The 17,284-nt window shown below is 40.8% G+C and overlaps 1 protein-coding gene across 3 annotated transcripts in view; it reads right to left on the bottom strand.

Moving 5' to 3' along the window:
- The window catches only part of ace (angiotensin I converting enzyme (peptidyl-dipeptidase A) 1), a 56,700-nt gene that overhangs the window by 27,236 nt on the left and 12,180 nt on the right, over nucleotides 1–17,284 (bottom strand). For all 3 annotated transcript variants that reach the window (XM_060939556.1, XM_060939555.1, XM_060939554.1), the window contains exons 8-14: nucleotides 16,447–16,670; nucleotides 16,207–16,351; nucleotides 15,953–16,051; nucleotides 14,252–14,374; nucleotides 12,268–12,479; nucleotides 3,591–3,730; nucleotides 3,345–3,503 (exon numbers count right to left, since the gene is read on the bottom strand). In XM_060939556.1, the coding sequence (XP_060795539.1) occupies nucleotides 3,345–3,503; nucleotides 3,591–3,730; nucleotides 12,268–12,479; nucleotides 14,252–14,374; nucleotides 15,953–16,051; nucleotides 16,207–16,351; nucleotides 16,447–16,670 (1,102 nt within the window). The remainder of the gene's footprint in view (nucleotides 1–3,344; nucleotides 3,504–3,590; nucleotides 3,731–12,267; nucleotides 12,480–14,251; nucleotides 14,375–15,952; nucleotides 16,052–16,206; nucleotides 16,352–16,446; nucleotides 16,671–17,284) is intronic.

The raw sequence follows: 17,284 nt of genomic DNA, 5'->3' as shown, positions 1-17,284 counted from the left end.
CTAGTGGGGAGTTCCAGGTATTTATCCTCTAGTGGAAACATTGGTTCAGGTATGTGGCTGATACCTGGGTAAAAAAATCAAAACCCATGAGGTGGAAGCCTTCACAGAGCACATCAGTGCAGTGGATATCAACATCAAGTTCACTTGGGAGGACGTCAGTGGAAACAACCGAGACATTTTGGACTGCAGTGTGCACATCGAACAAGACAGAAGCCTTAGTGTTGAGGTCTACCAGAAACCCACACACACACACACAGAGACCAGTACCTACTGTTTGACTCTCACCACCCACTGGAACACAAATTGGGGGTCATTAGGATCTTAGATCACAGGGCTCAGAATATTCCTACAACAGTAGAGGGAAAAAGAGAAGGAACAAAAACACATCAAGGAAACACTTCAGAAGTGCGGGTATCCCAACTGGGCTTTTATCAAGACCAGAAAAAGAAACATAATGGACAGGGAAGAAAACAGTAACAAACAAGAACATTGCCATTCCCTACATTTCTGGACTATCTGAGAAACTCAGGAGGATCTTCTACAAGCACAACATCCCTGTACACTTCAGACCCAGCAACACTCGGAGGCACAAATTGGTTGACCCTAAGGACAGAATACCCAGACACAAACAGGACGATGTAGTGTACGCAATTCAGTGCAGCAAGGAATGCACGGACCTGTACACTGGGGAACCGAAACAACCACTTCACAGGCGCATGGCTCAACACAGGAGAGCCAGTTCCTCAGGCCAGGACTCTGCAGTCTATCTTCATATCTCAATAACAAAGGACACTCATTTTAGGACTGCAGTGTATGCATTTTAGCCAGAGAAGACCAGTGGTTTGAAAGAGGAATCAACCTGGAACGACAATCACTGAACAGAGGAGGTGGTCTGAGTCACCACTTATCAGCCACCTACAATGCAGTCCTTGGCACACTTCCCAAAAAACTGAATACACATCCACACCAAGACTCAGCTGACTTCGGCCCTGTCCACACGGCAACAGATTCAGGTGAATCCGATACAATTGTTTATCGTTTCGGCCTGGCGTCCACACGGCACCGGCGTTTTGGGTGCCCCAAAACGCAATCTTTTGAGAACGGGTTCCAGAGTGGAAAGATCTGGCAACGTTGCCGTTGCGAAGTCGTCTGGATGAGTAGAACGGATTTGTTTACGATGACGTCACAACCACATGACTGTGAGTGCGAACTTGATGCGAGTTGTCAACAAATCCTATAACTTGGTTCATGAAACGCGCTTACAAAATATTTTCACTGTGAATATTTATTGTGTAATGGTGCAGAGAGAGAGAGAGAGAGAGAGAGAGAGAATAACCCTTAGGGCAGAGTCAATCCCGCCAGCAAAAATAGAGAAAAAAAGGAGCGATCTCACCTCTTCAGATGTTGGTTTAAGTCCTACAATACATTCCTCAAAAAGGGCATAGAAGAACAAATTAATCCATCAACGTGTAGCATTCAATTTATTCCGGACCATTAAAGACGCCGCCTTCCGCGTAGAATCATACGTCATCCTCGCCACCATATTGGATGGGTCAAAGCGGAGAATAAAGATGCCTCATTCATGTGCTGCGTTTAACTGTACCAACAGGTTTACCGTCCAAACGAGATCACATGGGATTACCTTTCACAGGTGAGACTGGAAAAATACTTTTCATTGTATTTGGTCATTATAATGTAATTTTACGAACAGATTTTTCTGACTTTGTGGCTAATATGAAGTCTCGCGCATAATAGCTTATGCGCATGCGTCCTTCCTTCTTCTATTGTTCTGGTGTCTCCGAAGGGACCGTCTTACAGCGCCCCTAGAGGTGTGGCATGTGTATTGCATCGTTTTCAGCAAGCGTTGCGTTGCCATATGGACCTGATATTTTACTGATCGTTGCCCATTTGGATGCGATATTTTTTTTAAATAACATCTCGTTGCCGTTGTCGTGTGGATGTAGCCTTCAATGAGTCACATGATGGCAGAGAGAGCCAATGACCCACAGATCACCCTAACAACCCTCTAAGCTGCTAACACCATTCACACCTGGCCTCCAGTGACCTACACCTACAAGAGAGTGTCAACGACCCATGTGATCTCAATGACTCTCCTTAGGTTTTCTTTTGGTCCACTAGAGGATAAATACCTGGAACTCCCCACTAGTCAGACAGAACTGAAGGAGACTTTCGGATGAGAGGTGAAACATCTTCAAGAATTTCAAGCAAGTCCAGTTGCCTTCTTTAGCACCTACAATTTTCCCCCCGACACCCAATTATTTTCGTTTAGTGGACTGAAAGCTACTGAATTCAAATCACAGACTTCCAAATTTATTAATTTTTTTAATAAAACAATTAGTGAATTTAGCGCCATGTGGCCCTAAATTTTCCGCTATTTTTTCCTGCTTCACCATGACCCAATTCAAGATACTACATCATGCATCACGTGGTGGGATTTCCCCATTCGCGCAAGGCATTGTAGGATACAAATTTGAAACAGGAGCGAAAAATAGAGGACGTGAGTGTGCGAATGAAACTTGAAAGACCGACTACAGTAACGGAAAGAGAGAAGAAAAGATGTTATGTTGCAAAGGAAAGGAAACATAGGACCAAACTAATAAATACCGGCACTCAGCGAGCACCTCGGTGTGATCAGCTGTTCGTTTAGCGACAGAATGATGGAACCATCAGTGCATGGTCAAAGGTAAACCTGTAGATGGCAGCATTGCCACACTGTGGATGCCAGCTGCCATAAAATCCAAAAGAAGAAGGTAAACCTGCGCATGCGCACATGGACTTCCTCTGTCTGCTTGACTGTGTGAAGCGAGTGATTTCATGCACATTATTTGCTCAGGAATTGCCTCAAATTAAATAACTTCCCAGCCACAGATTGGCCTGATATTTTGTGAAATATTACAGAAATAAACATATAATCACAATGACCACATCTCAGAGGGAACTAAATTTCACTGATTTTATGAAATCGAAAGGCCGTCTAGCTTTAAAATTTTGTACTCAATCTTAAATTGTAAAATGTTGCAATTTTTTTGCATTCTTTTCTTTTCTATTGTTTTATAAATTCAAAAGTGTTTTGTTTTTCATATTAATAAAGCTAATAAAAAAAAATCTGGGTAGCCATTAATTAAATCAAACAGTTTGCATAATATTGTGATAGTACATATCATGAATAATAGAAACGCATTTGAGAAACGTGACATGATGCAGTATTTTTCATATCGCCCACCCCTACTAGAGATACATACAGTGTTAGAATTTCATCCCAGCCCTTTAGGAAAATTTCGCTCTCTATCTCTTGGCTTTTTTTCCCCCATTCTCGCTCGTACCTCTATCAGTTGGGCATCAGGGAGCACGGCCCTCTCCAGATCACTGAGTTTTTTAAGGATCCTCTTCACTGAGGCATCCTGGAAATCAGTAGTGTCATACTTGCGGGCCTCCAATCCATAGATATTTGTGTGATTGGCCATGTTCAGGTTTTTCTGCAGCTGTTTAGTACAAAAATAAACAAATATGTGTAAGCATATGAACTAGATGCTGAAGCACTGTATTCCAAAAAGGAAATCTGGTCTCACCATAAGCTGCTTGTTTTCTTCATTGATGTCCGTGTTGTAGGCCCACGAAGCCTCAGTGTAAGCGTTCCAGACTTCCTCTGCTGTGGAGTTGTATTCAGCTAGGAACATTTTTGCCTGCGCCTCATCGGTTATTTTGTTAGCTGCGAATGAGGAACATGGCATAATTTCAACATTCTAGTGCCACCTTGTTAGGGTGTTGTTGTGGAAGAAAAACATTTCACTAATCTGGTTGCTCATGCAGATATTAGTGTATTAAGCTTAAAGATGGATTACATAAGATAAGATTAGAGTTGTTTTTTCTCCCCCCCCCCCCCCAAAAAAAAAAATAGATCTCTAACAATTAGAAAATTAGGTACTCTAGGTCCAACATTCAAATCATTCCTGGCCATGTTCATGAAGCTCTGCCTCCAGGATCTACAGAGTACCATAGACTAAAATGTCTATAAAACAAGTGTAGCCAAACATTAACAAGCATTCTAGATTGGAAATCACATGCTTTCTCAGCGAATTTATACACTTTTGTGCATTAAGACCATGGCTTAATGCATTGTTTTGTTTTGATCATGGTCTACAGATCCTCCAGGTTAAGGAACAAAGAAATGGAAAAAAAAAAAAAAACTATCGCACCTTTAATTGATCACAAGCCCAAGAAGTCACTCTTACAAGATACTTACACTTCATTTACCTCAGAGCGCTTCTAGCTAACAACAGGAAAATACAAAATATACTGTATTATATCCTGAATTTCCCTCATGGGGATCAATAAAGGAATATCTTATTTTAAGAATATCTCATGTCAGTTAGACCGTAGGTGCTAAAGAAGGCAACTGGACTTGCTTGAAATCCTTGAGGACATGTCACCTCTCATCCAAAAGGCTTCTTCAGTTCTGTCTGACTAGTGGGGAGTTCCAGGTATTTATCCTCTAGTGGACCAAAAGCAACCCTAACGAGAGTCGTTGAGGTCACATGGGTTGTTGACCCTCTGAGTCATCCTGTAGGTTGTTAGTAGCCTGGGCCCACCCATCCTAAGCGTGACGCAACACGAGGGCCTGTTGCGAGCTTAGTCTGGCCAGGCAAGCTATCTACAGCTCTTCCAAGCTCCCGAAAAATCAGGAGCCAATCAACTTTGAGCATCTCCAACGGCCCTGGGTAGAGGCGTGTTCAAGGCACTGACGTAGTAGAACTGCGACCGGAAGCCATAGATTGTTTACAGAATCTATGCCGGAAGCGCTTCATTCACTAGAAACATTACGAACATGGAGCAAATTCTCAATGAAAACGGAGCAAAGAGCAGCCCTGGAGGTATTTATTGAAAGGAAGGACGTTTTCGCCTTGCTCCCGACCGGCTTCGGTAAGAGTTTAATCTAGCAGTTAGCCCCGTCGCGTCACATACGTCAGAGGAAAGAGTGATGTGATTGGTTTAAGCTTCGTCACAGCCTTTTCTGGCTTCAACCAGTAGCAAACTGAGGCATTTCAGGGAGGCGGGTCAACCACGCACTTTGGGAAACGGTTGGGCTTAATATCTTTGCCAGACCAAATGCTTGCAGAGCTTTGAAGTCACGTTAGCCAGACTAGGTTGTTAGGGTCACTGGAGGCCGTTCACTCAACCTGGAACGACCATCACTGAACAGAAGAGGTGGTCTGAGACACCACTTCTCAGCCACCTACAATGCAGTCCTTGGCACACTTCCCAGAAAACTGAATACACATCCACACCAAGACTCCGCTGACTTCAATGACTCGCATGATGGCAGAGAAATCCATTGATGCACAGATCACCCTAACGACCCTCTAGGCTGCTAACACCATTCACACCTGGCCTCCAGTGACCCTAACACCTACAGGATGACACCTACATGTGACCTCAACAACTCTCCTTAAGGTTGCTTTTGGTCCATGAGAGGATAAATACCTGGAACTCCTCACTAGTCAGACAGAACTGAAGAAGGCTTTCAGATGAGAGGTGAAACGTCTTCAAGGATTTCAAGCAGGTCCAAGTTGCCTTCTTTAGCACCTACGGTTTACGATGACCTGGATGACTGAGAACCTTCACAGACTTATGGTAGTTAGCATATTCACTGTGCATAGAGTTGTCATATTGGCTACATAGCACTTTAGTACAGTGTAAATGACAGTGGGTTTTTTTTTATTATTCTATCACATCATAGTTGTTTCTTGGCAAAGCTTCCTCTCCACACATTCCAGAGAATAAGAAGTGTCAAGATGCCCAACTAAAGAAGAAACCTTTATTTGTCACATGCACACTTCAAGCACAGTGAAATTCATCCTCTGCATTTAACCCATCTGAAGCAGTGAACACATGCGGACACACACCCAGAGCAGTGGGGAGCCACACTAGAGCACCAGGGGAGTAGTCAGGGGTCAGGTACCTTGCTCAAGGGCACTTCAGCCCAAGGCCACCCCACATTAACTTAACCACATGTCTTTGGACTGTGGGAGAAACCGGAGCACCCGGAGGAAACCCACGCAGACACGAGGAGAACATGCAAACTCCACACAGAAAGGCCCTCGCCAGCCGCTGGGTTTGAACTTAGAACCTTCTTGCTGGGAGGCAACCGTGCTAACCACTACACCATTGTGCTTGAGGAATTAAATAAATAAAAATCAAAACAGCACTTGCACTCATTGCACAAAACAAACCAATGTTCACCTGTGTCTGAAATACAATAACATACACACAAAAAAAATTAATCCCAGCAGTTGAAAGAAGCATAAACACTTAGCTAATCATCATAAACAAAACACAAAAATCTTTTCACTTCCACAGTGTTTGAGAGCAGTTCTACACACAGCAGATACTAGGAGTGTAGTGACATCTTATCTCATCTCATTATCTCTAGCCGCTTTATCCTATTCTACAGGGTCGCAGGCAAGCTGGAGCCTATCCCAGCTGACTACGGGCGAAAGGCAGGGTACACCCTGGACAAGTCGCCAGGTCATCACAGGGCTGACACATAGACACAGACAACCATTTACACTCACATTCACACCTACGGTCAATTTAGAGTCACCAGTTAACCTAACCTGCATGCCTTTGGACTGTGGGGGAAACCGGAGCACCCGGAGGAAACCCACGCAGACACGGGGAGAACATGCAAACTCCGCACAGAAAGGCCCTCGCCAGCCACAGGGCTCGAACCCAGACCTTCTTGCTGTGAGGCGACAGCGCTAACCACTACACCACCGTGCCGCCTGTAGTGATATCAATCTGGTATATTGTATCATTCGATACGAAGCTCTTCATTCAAAACATCTATATGTCAATCACATAATGAAGTAGGCTACATGTCATAAAACACCACTTCTATTATGTGAGGTGTCAACTAACACTGATACACATCGTCTGATAAAGCAGCTTTCTTTTTATCTCATTTAAGAACATTAACTTCTCCCAAGCTCAATGTTTTTAAGATTTTATATATTAGCATGCAACCATATGGTACTATGATGTAGATGAACACACACACTGCTGCATTAAGACCACCTTTACTGTGTGATCCAATCCAAGTGAATAAAAAAAAAAAAATCAATGCAATGATTTTGAAGTTCATAGCTGCAGATGTGGTTTGAAGGAAAAGACAGAATTCAAAAACAAGTTGAGTCACACCAAGTACCTGTGTGACTTCAGACACACCATGAGTCACCCCAGGGTTGCCAGGTGCATCGTTTTATGTCACATTGGGAGAGGTTGGAAGTAAGATTGTGGATGGAAAGTTTAAAGCTCATAGGCAACGGTTTTAGTTTTATGCACATTTGAAACTTTATATGTTAAAAAACCCTGTGTAATTTTCTTCTGGTCCCAAGAAGTATTGTTAATAAGTAATAATTAAAATAAGTTAGCACGGATCGTGGCGAATTTCTGTTCGGCTATTTTCGTGACCACTCGGCGCGTGATGTCATTTAAGACAAACAAACTGCCTGAGTTGAGTCCACTTCCGTTTACTTACATTGCCGTTTGGCTTGTGTGCAGACATGCATTCAGGAATTTCCAAAGAAAAACCCCATGCCTTATTGTTGCGCAGTGAACTGTAACAACGGGACCGGTTCAGGAAGAAGTTTTTACCTTTTTCTGAGAGAGGAGATGAGGCAGAGAGAGTGGATTGGCTTTTTCTGAAAAAGGAGAAGAGGCAGAGCAAGTGGGTTGGCTTTTTCCAAAAGAGGAGAAGAAGCGGAGCAAGAGGGTCATTTTTTTTCCAAAAAAGGAGAAGAGGTGGAGCGAGAGGGTTGGCTTTTTCTGAAAAAGGAGAAGAGGCAGAGCGAGAGGGTTGGCTTTTTCCAAAAGAGGAGACGAGGCGGAGAGAGTGGATTGTGCGTGTGAAGCCAGAGGGCTGGGGTTTTTTTCCGGAAGAGGAGACAGGGCAGAGAGAGTGGATTGGCTTTTTCCAAAAAAGGATAAGAGGCGGAGCGAGAGGGTTGTTTTTTTCTGGAAGAGGAGAAGAGGCAGAGAGAGTGGATTGTGCGCATGAAGCCAGAGGGTTGTTTTTTTCTGGAAGAGGAGACGAGGCGGAGCGAGAGGATTGGCTTTTTCCGAAAATGGAGAAGAGGCGGAGTGAGAGAGTTGGCTTTTTCCAAAAAAGGAGAAGAGGCAGAGCGAGAGGGTTGGCTTTTTCCGAAAGAGAAGAGGCAGAGCGAGAGGGTTGGCTTTTTCCGAAAAAGGAGAAGAGGCAGAGCAAGAGGGTTGGCTTTTTCCAAAAGAGGAGAAGAGGCAGAGCGAGAGGGTTGGCTTTTTCTGAAAGAGGAGATGAGGTGGAGAGAGTGGATTGTGCGCGTGAAGCCAGAGGGTTGTTTTTTTCCGGAAGAGGAGACGAGGCAGAGCGAGAGGATTGGCTTTTTCCAAAAAAGGAGAAGAGGCTGAGCGAGAGGGTTGGCTTTTTCTGAAAAAGGAGAAGAGGTGGAGCAAGAGGGTTGGCTTTTTCTGAAAGAGGAGACAAGGTGGAGAGAGGGGATTGTGCCCGTGAAGCCAAGGGTTGTTTTTTTTCCGGAAGAGGAGAAGAGGTGGAGAGAGTGGATTGTGCACGTGAAACAAAATTAAGCAGTCAAAGAAGAAACGGAGCAGCAACGCTCAAGCAAAAAGGAGAAGATTGGAGGTAAATATTTTACTTTTGCTTGCAATTGACAAGTCAAGAATCCTGAGGGATCCTGTACAATCATTGTGGAAATGAGACAAAGGGATATTTCCTCGCTTAGAGTCGGCTATAAATAGTATAATGCCGCGGATGGCAGGCTACTGTGGCCTACCGGCGCACTGTCAAGTAATCGTTCCCTATATCCACTAGGGAGGGCGGTTTAATTATTCTTCAAAAGGGCTCTTATTTAGTATTACGACGAAAGTAGGAATTTATCATAACTACCAGGATAAATTGTTTGGGTGCGAGTCTTGTTGAGGTCCGGGGTCACTGCGATCAGAGACGGCCGAGTCGCTGTCCGATTCCAAGGCCGCGCGGTCAAACCAGTGAGCCACGTTCACAGATTGCTTCGCAACGGTCATAGATTCATACATATATGGTTTCACCTCTCGATATTCAATTTGGAGAGTTCCTACTTCAAAATCGCCATCCCTTTCAGATTTTGAATTTGGAGAGTTCCTACTTCAAAATCGTTATCGCTTTTATTTTACACAACCTCTCACGACCAAAGTCCATACACGTGTGCTCAGTTCGCAGGTAAACACAGAACTTTTTTTTTCGATAGGACAGTGTAGAGAGACAGGAAATGAGCGGGAGAGAGACGGGGAGGGATCAGGAAATGACCTCGGGTCGGAATCGAACCCAGGTCCCCGGATTTATGGTATGGTGCCTTAGCCATCTGAGCCACGACACAGAACTGCTCCCCGTCTGTTTGGCTTAAATGACGTCACGACGATGGCCCCCTAGTGGTGACAGTGCGCATAAGTGAGATGTAAACAAACTTTCGGAAATTGGGCAAAACAGTATATTTTAACCGTTTTATTCAATTTTAGGGTGCAAATTAGACACTAGGAAAATTTAATTCGCTTTTTGGGTCGTTCTTCTAGACAATAAAGTTGATATTCTACGTTTCACCTCGGACCACTGCCTATGAACAAAGTGTGGTGAAGCAGCTTTTAGCTCCTATGCAGTACAGCTATGGAAGCAACTCCCAGAGGACATCAAAAATGCTCCTGCTGTTGGCAGCTTCAAATCTAGATTAAAGACCAAGCTGTTCTCAGATGCTTTCTGCTGACTGTATAAATATCATCATCTTTACATGTTTTAAACTTTACTTAACTTTTACAGGTCTTTGCATGTTTTAAATTTTGCTTAACTTTTATTCCATTTTATTCTGCTGTTTTTACTGAACTTTTACTTCATTTTATTACTTTATTTCTACCATTGCTTAATTCTCATATTATTTTTATTTTTCTCTCTTCTTCCCCCTTTATTTTATGTAATTTTATTTTTTATTGTTTACTGTTTTGCTTTTACCTCTGTAAAGCACATTGAACTGCTACTGTGTATGAATTGTGCTATATAAATAAACTTGCCTTGCCTTGCCTGTAATCATTAAAGGTGCAAAGACTGTCAAGAAGAAGTCTCCCTTTTCCAATTCCTGAACTTTTTACACTACTTTGAGATCTTTCGGTGTTGGCCAAAAAATAAATAAATAGAAAGTGAAAATATCTTGACAATGGGAAATTTAACCTAATACTTTTATTGTAAGATTATTATAAATATTGAATAAAAATATATAATAAATATAATATATTTCAAAATATAATATTATTCATCCCATTTTAGGTGATTTTTTTTTTTTTTTTGCATTCCAAGATTTAACTGGAAGAGAATTTATAAATGAATGCTACAAAAAAAAAAAAAAAATATATATATATATATATATATATATATATATATATATATAGTCATATATTTGGTTTATTGTAATCTTATAATACTAGAAATGCTAGACAAATATGACTCTATTCAATATATTTTCACTTGCAAAGATAGCTTTGTTGCTATGAGTCCTTGAAACCCTGAGCTAATGTTTAATGTCATTATTGTTAGTAGGCATATCAGGTGAAAATTCAAATTCAATCCAAATTGCTTGAAACTCATCTCATTATCTCTAGCTGCTTTATCCTGTCCTACAGGGTCGCAGGCAAGCTGGAGCCTATCCCAGCTGACTACGGGCGAAAGGCGGGGTACACCCTGGACAAGTCGCCAGGTCATCACAGGGCTGACACATAGACACAGACAACCATTCACACTCACACCTACGGTCAATTTAGAGTCACCAGTTAACCTAACCTGCATGTCTTTGGGGGAAACCGGAGCACCCAGAGGAAACCCACGCAAACACGGGGAGAACATGCAAACTCCACACAGAAAGGCCCTTGCCGGCCACGGGGCTCGAACCCAGACCTTCTTGCTGTGAGGCGACAGCGCTAACCACTACACCACCGTGCTGCCTGCTTGAAACTGCTCTCACTGAATTCAGAAATGAATGCAGAACAACATACTTTTCACAGAATTAAAATATGTTTATCCGTTCTTGAGATATTATAAATCAAAGATGGAAAAAAGGGCTTAATTTTTTAGAAAACTGCCGTAATATTCCGTATGAGGATCACATGGTCCAAAATGGGCCTCATTAACCAATGAGAGCAAATGTTTTTTCTTCATAACTTTTCTATTTTTCAAGATATTTACATGGAAATTGGCAGGAACATAGACGGTTGTATACTGAATACAAAGTTTTAAAAAACTAGTAAAAACAAATTATGCAAATTCATATTTAATTAGTATTAATTGTGCTAATTATGTAAAACCATTAGATCGGTACACTCAATAAAAAAGTAATAAAAGATTATTTCTAATACCCTGTTTGTGCTCTGTAGGGCTTTGTATTTCCCAAAAGCAGGGCCTACTAGTGTTTATATTAAAGAATATAAATGATAATATTCACAGCTTTCAAGGCGAACCTCAACAAAACTGTATGATCCACATCCAATAAACAATTCCATTTAACTGAATTGAAATTGACACTCGTGTTGCTAACATCTGTTTTTTTTAAATCTCATTCTGACCACTAAGATCTCAATGTTCTTCATCAAAACAACTACAGTTATATTCTAAAATAGTCATTTATTTACATGACTCAGTTTGATTTGAAAAAAATAAGTAGGTAAAGCTATGAAAACTCACTTCAAAGTCGCCAGTAAAGCATAACATCAAAACTAACTGATGGAAATTTTTGACCCGTGACTCAAAAAGCACCGGCAGTTTCCCGTGAGCAGAGTTTTTACTCTGTTGCACCAACTTCAACCTGCCATTACTCCCAAAGTACTGAACAGATCTTAACAAGATACATTTCTTTGGAAAGCAGAGATTATAAGCTTTTTAATGATAGTATTCATGATAGAAAATATTCCAGAGTTAAGCAATGACAGATTTGGAAACCTAGATGAGCGTCTGCATGCACAATTTTCACAGCACGGCCAGTGAGCATCTGATATGCCTACTGTCAGTTATTTTACTCTGATAACACTGAAGGCTTTAACTGATTGAAAATAAAATCCTACTAACCCAATAGTTATTTTTGCTGTATCCAAAATGCATTGTATAGAGGCACCACTGAATTGTGTCAAATTTCAATTTTGTGTATCATAACAGCTCTATGAGTTACACTAAGATCTTACCAATGTCATCTGGGTAACCTTGTGGAACAGGAGGCATCCAATCAAAGTCGGACCAGCCGAGTGTTTCACCTGCCTGCTTGTTCTGTTCCTCCAACCAGGTGGTGATGGGCTGAAAGTACTCCATTAGGGCACTGGCGTCCATTTTGTTCGTGCCCAAAGAATCTTGCAACACCTTAGTCCAGGTCTCCGATGAACCGGACTGCATGATTTTCCTTTAAAACAGAGGCAAAGAAAACGCTCAACTCAAAGAAGCCATCCTCACAGTATGTTCTAAACCAAGACATCTTGTCTACCATGTATTTTGTCTTCCAACAAAAATTTCCTTGTATCCAATGTATCAAATACGGCACTGCAGGATTTGTATACCAAAGTTTAAAAAAAAATAACGACTACTCTTTCCTGAGATATTCAAACAGGAATTCTGGATTAGTCAAAAAAGTCAAAGTCCCTCCCGTGCCAGGACCTGGTCTTCCCAGGCAGTCTCCTGTCCCAGTACTAACCAGGCCCTTAAGGTACATTGAGATCTCCATTTCTATAGCCCTCAGCCTCTCGCCTATTACATAGCTACCCTTAGCAAAAAGTAGTATACTTAAAGTTAATTTTATTAAGTATGCTTCAGTATAAGTATAGCAAGTATACTACAGACCATGTACTTTTAGTGTACTAGAAAGTATACACATTTAATACTTTTTCGGACTAAATTGGAACATTTCAAGTTTATAAAAGTATACTTTAAAGTTCATTTTAAGTTTGCAAAAGTACACTTTAAAGTACACAACAAGTACACTCATCTATATACTATCAATGTACTTGGTATATCCCTCTCGTATGCTTAAAGTATACCACAAGTACACCTATCGATATACTGCTATTGCACTAGTTATATACTTTTTTTTTTAGATTTTTTTGGGGGCTTTTTTCACCTTTATTGGATAGGACAGTGTAGAGACAGGAAATGAGCTGGAGAGAGAGACGAGGAGGGATCGGGAAATGACCTTGGGTCGGAATCGAACCAAGGATTTATGGGCTGGCCCCTTAGTTGACTGAGCCACGACGCCCCTTAGTTATATACTTCGAGTCCCTATTTTTAGTTTATTATTGTATACTTTAAGTATACTGTTATAAACGTTGGTTATTTCACTAGTTTACTTGTTATACTTTAAGTTTGCTTGGCATATGACTTGTAGCTTACTATTTATATACTGGAAATATACTCCTTAAAGTATTCTTAAACTTTACTCATACTGTATGTACACAAGAGTGTGATGCATTTACAAAATCACAAGACAGAATGTTGAAAACAAGTTTGATATATTTTCAAACATTTCAAAAATAAAGACCTATGAAATCAAGTCCTTCCTTACTGGAGAAATTGATCAATAAAGTCAAGTCAAAAGTTTCTGTTTTTGTGTATGATTTTAAGGTACATAAAGATAATGCAATTGAGCACACATACTATATACTGTAAAGTTTTAAACTCCAGCATTATATTATATTAATATATAAATTAAATGTTAAGCATGAGTCAATGACTTGACCTTATTATGCACTTGGAGCAAGATATACTAAGTATTAGTACTTTGTGGCAGAAAAACGTAAAAAGTATACTAAAGTATAAGTTTTAGTATTAAAGTATAAGTGTAAGTCTTAGTATTAATGTACTTAGTCTTAGACTTTTGTTTATACTTTTCAGTATAAGCCAAGTATACTTCACTATACTATTCTTAAGTATACAGTATAAAATATAGTTTATAAAAAGTCAACTTCAAGTATACTTCCTCAGTTTTAGTAAAAAAAATAAGTATACTCATAGTACACTTGAATAAACTTCTTTTTGCTCAGGGTAGGTTACAGTGGGGGACCAGTGCTCTGGTAACCACAAGAGTTTGACTTCCTACTCACATCTGTATTATGGTGTACCTCACCAGAGGGCAGTAGGTACCATTTTTATGATGGTCTTTGGTAATTCTGGATTAGTATGTACCTTAAAACATCCCCGGCCTTGGTTGAGTTATAGATGTCACACTTATGCAGTGGTCCAGTGTGTCCAGCTTCCTGGCAAAGCTTCTTATGAAACTGGAACTGCAGGATGAAGCTCACAAAGTACCTAAAAGACAGAGTAATACTCTATATTTAACTGGTTGACTACCATGTAACAGTCATCAACAGATTAGCTTTGGTTTGAAATAAAGAATGATGCAGGAGACAAAAACACCGGTTTGGTTTTCTACTGTGAGGCACTGAGACGTTACAGTTGGTGGATTTAAAATTTAGGAATTTTACCATCTCTGGCAGAACATAAATGCTTTTTCCCCCCCGAAGAGTGCTGCTTGGAGACAATTAACCCTTCTACATCCCACAGATTAATCAGAAAGAAAGTGAATACACGTTCATGGCTGTATCTCAAACAACATACTGTACAATGCATTAAGCAGTAAGCGCCCTTAGGGCCTAATAGTAATGACACTTTGTAAACTACTCACTCCGCATGGTGCTGAGGGCAGATCTGAGGTTGACAGTAGTGAGCTAATTGGATAAATAGCTATAATTAATCTAATAAATAGCTTGTTGTGGGACATAGGGTTCTCAGTGCTCTGTCATTCATCCAGGGCAGCTCTGAGGCAGACTTGTAGTACTCGAGTCCAGGATTCGGACTCAAGACCGACTCGTGCCATAATTTTAAGGACTCATGACTTGACTTGGACTTGAGCACTGATGACTTGGACTCGGACTCGTGCATTAACTTCATTTGGACTCGTAAATTGGAGACGAGGACTCGGAATTTTTCTTTATTTTTTGTAACATGCCATAATAATTTGGCATAAGATATTTATATCTACATTCATTTTGTACTACTTTCGTGCAAGTGTCACACCTGTGCACCTTGGTGCGTGCATCAGATAGACTCTCGGGTGTGCTACAAATAGTGCGCAGGCCAAGCAGACTCTCACGTGCGCGTCGTAAAGGACTCGCACCTGCACAGGATTAAGGCGCAATCAGCATGCCTATATTAAAACTGTGAAAACACACGTACTTTGCGAAGTATTGAGTTGTGTTGCTGACACATTACCGAGCCTTATTTACTTGTTTGGTTTCCTGAGCCCAGATTTCCTGTTTCTTGTCTCTGATTCTGCCGAGTCTACGATAGCCTGTTTGTGCCTCACTCGACCTACTGCCTGTTTCACTGTTTTACGATTTTGCCTGCCATTCTGGATTGTTTACCTGTCTTCACTTGTATTAATAAACACACCTTCTGCACTTACATCCGTCTCCCAACCATCTCTGACAGAATACTTCACACTCCCTAATAAAGAGAAGCACATTCGCCTGTTCATGGTCAGGAACAAACTAATGTTAATGGTGCTAAAACAGCCACCATCAAATGGTGTGGACTGGACTCGGATCAATAGTGGACTTGACTCGGACTCAACTCAAAATTTTTTTGATGATTTGACTCAGACTTGAACACTGGGGACTTGAGACTGGACTTGGACTCGAGGTTTAGTGACTCGACTACAACACTGTTCTGAGGCCACAGTAAGCTAACTTTAACTAGCGGTCTGAAAGACGGTGTGGAGAACAAAACTCTTAAGCCTGGTTTCAAACACCATGTTTTCATTTTAATATAATTTTTTGCAAATAGGAGTAAAACCTTCATTGCAGCAGCACTAGATCATAATCTCACCTGATGTATGGAGTATTTCCTGGAATATGATATTTTGCCCCAGGGTCAAAATACTCCTCTGTCCGTCTTACTGGTGGACAAATACCTTGGTATTTTTTTCTGTGAAGTACAGAAATAAAACTTTTAATAACATTTTTTCTATCTATTGATACAGCTCAGCTATACTTGTACTGTAGATAGGCTCTTTTATAAAGTACATCAATTAAAGGGATAAACCAACATGACAGCAAGATTTGCAGACCACCAGAACGTACCTGAGGTACCACCACTCGGAATTGTACCGTTCAGGAGGTGTGTGTCCACTGAACACACCCCAACGCCACTGATCAATGAGGTATCCAAAAGGAAGGAAGGCTATCTTCTCCAATGCCATCTTTAACAGGTAATTTATGTCAGTTTCTGAAATATACCAAAGCAGTCATTGGTCAAATTAATCCTTTTAAAGAAATTATTGACTGAATTCCACTGATTATTTAGTAAGTCCTTGGAATTACCAATGTCATCAGTTAGTGTGTCAAGCAGGCCAATACTGTGCAGGTGTTTAGGTGTGGATACAGAAAGAGACAGCACGTCTCCAATGGCCTCATGGAAGCCAGGGTTAGCTCCTCGCCTGAAGCTGACTGGCTGGTCTTTGTATTGAAGGTAATACTCTATATGACCCATCTCATGGTGCACAGTAAAGAGCTGCTCCATAGTCACTGTGGTACACTGCTTAATCCTGTCATGGATAAAGATGGCACCATAATTTAAATTATACTTAAACATTTATAGATCCTGTGCAAATATGTCGGTTGTAATGTGTAGCTCCGTGTGTGCACAGCGCCGCTATTAGCGCAGCTTAGATCAGCTGGCAGTTTTTCTATGTGTGCAACAGAGGTGTACATTCTAGAAGTTGCTAAGCAGGAGCAGGTGTGATAAATTATGAAGTCCGGATATCACATTGTGTGTGAAAAAAAAATCACCTTTTTTCATAGGTATCTTTATTGTATAATTAAGTCTAGGTGTTTTGCCATTGTTCATGTGTGGATTTGTTGATTTTGTTAAGTATTTAACTTTAATATTTTGCACATTAGCTGTGGTCATAGATATCATTGCTATTGTTCATGTGTGGATTTATTGATACTGTTGCTAAGTATTTAACTTGAATATTTGAACATTTGCTGTGTTTTCTAATAAATGTGTGATGCCTAAAAGAAATCAAAAACACTTAGTGGATTTCTTGCAGTGCACTATGTAATTGTATCAAAAAACTAGTGTAGTTATTCATCAAGGCATACATTTGATCACATACAATAAGTCAATAAATGGAGGAAACAAAGGAATACATTTTGA

This window comes from Neoarius graeffei, chromosome 14 (genome assembly GCF_027579695.1).
Source record: "Neoarius graeffei isolate fNeoGra1 chromosome 14, fNeoGra1.pri, whole genome shotgun sequence".
In the NCBI taxonomy this organism is placed as follows: Eukaryota; Metazoa; Chordata; class Actinopteri; order Siluriformes; family Ariidae; genus Neoarius; species Neoarius graeffei.
The sequence above is the reverse complement of the archived record's forward strand: the minus strand, read 5'-3'. Positions and strand labels throughout refer to the sequence as shown.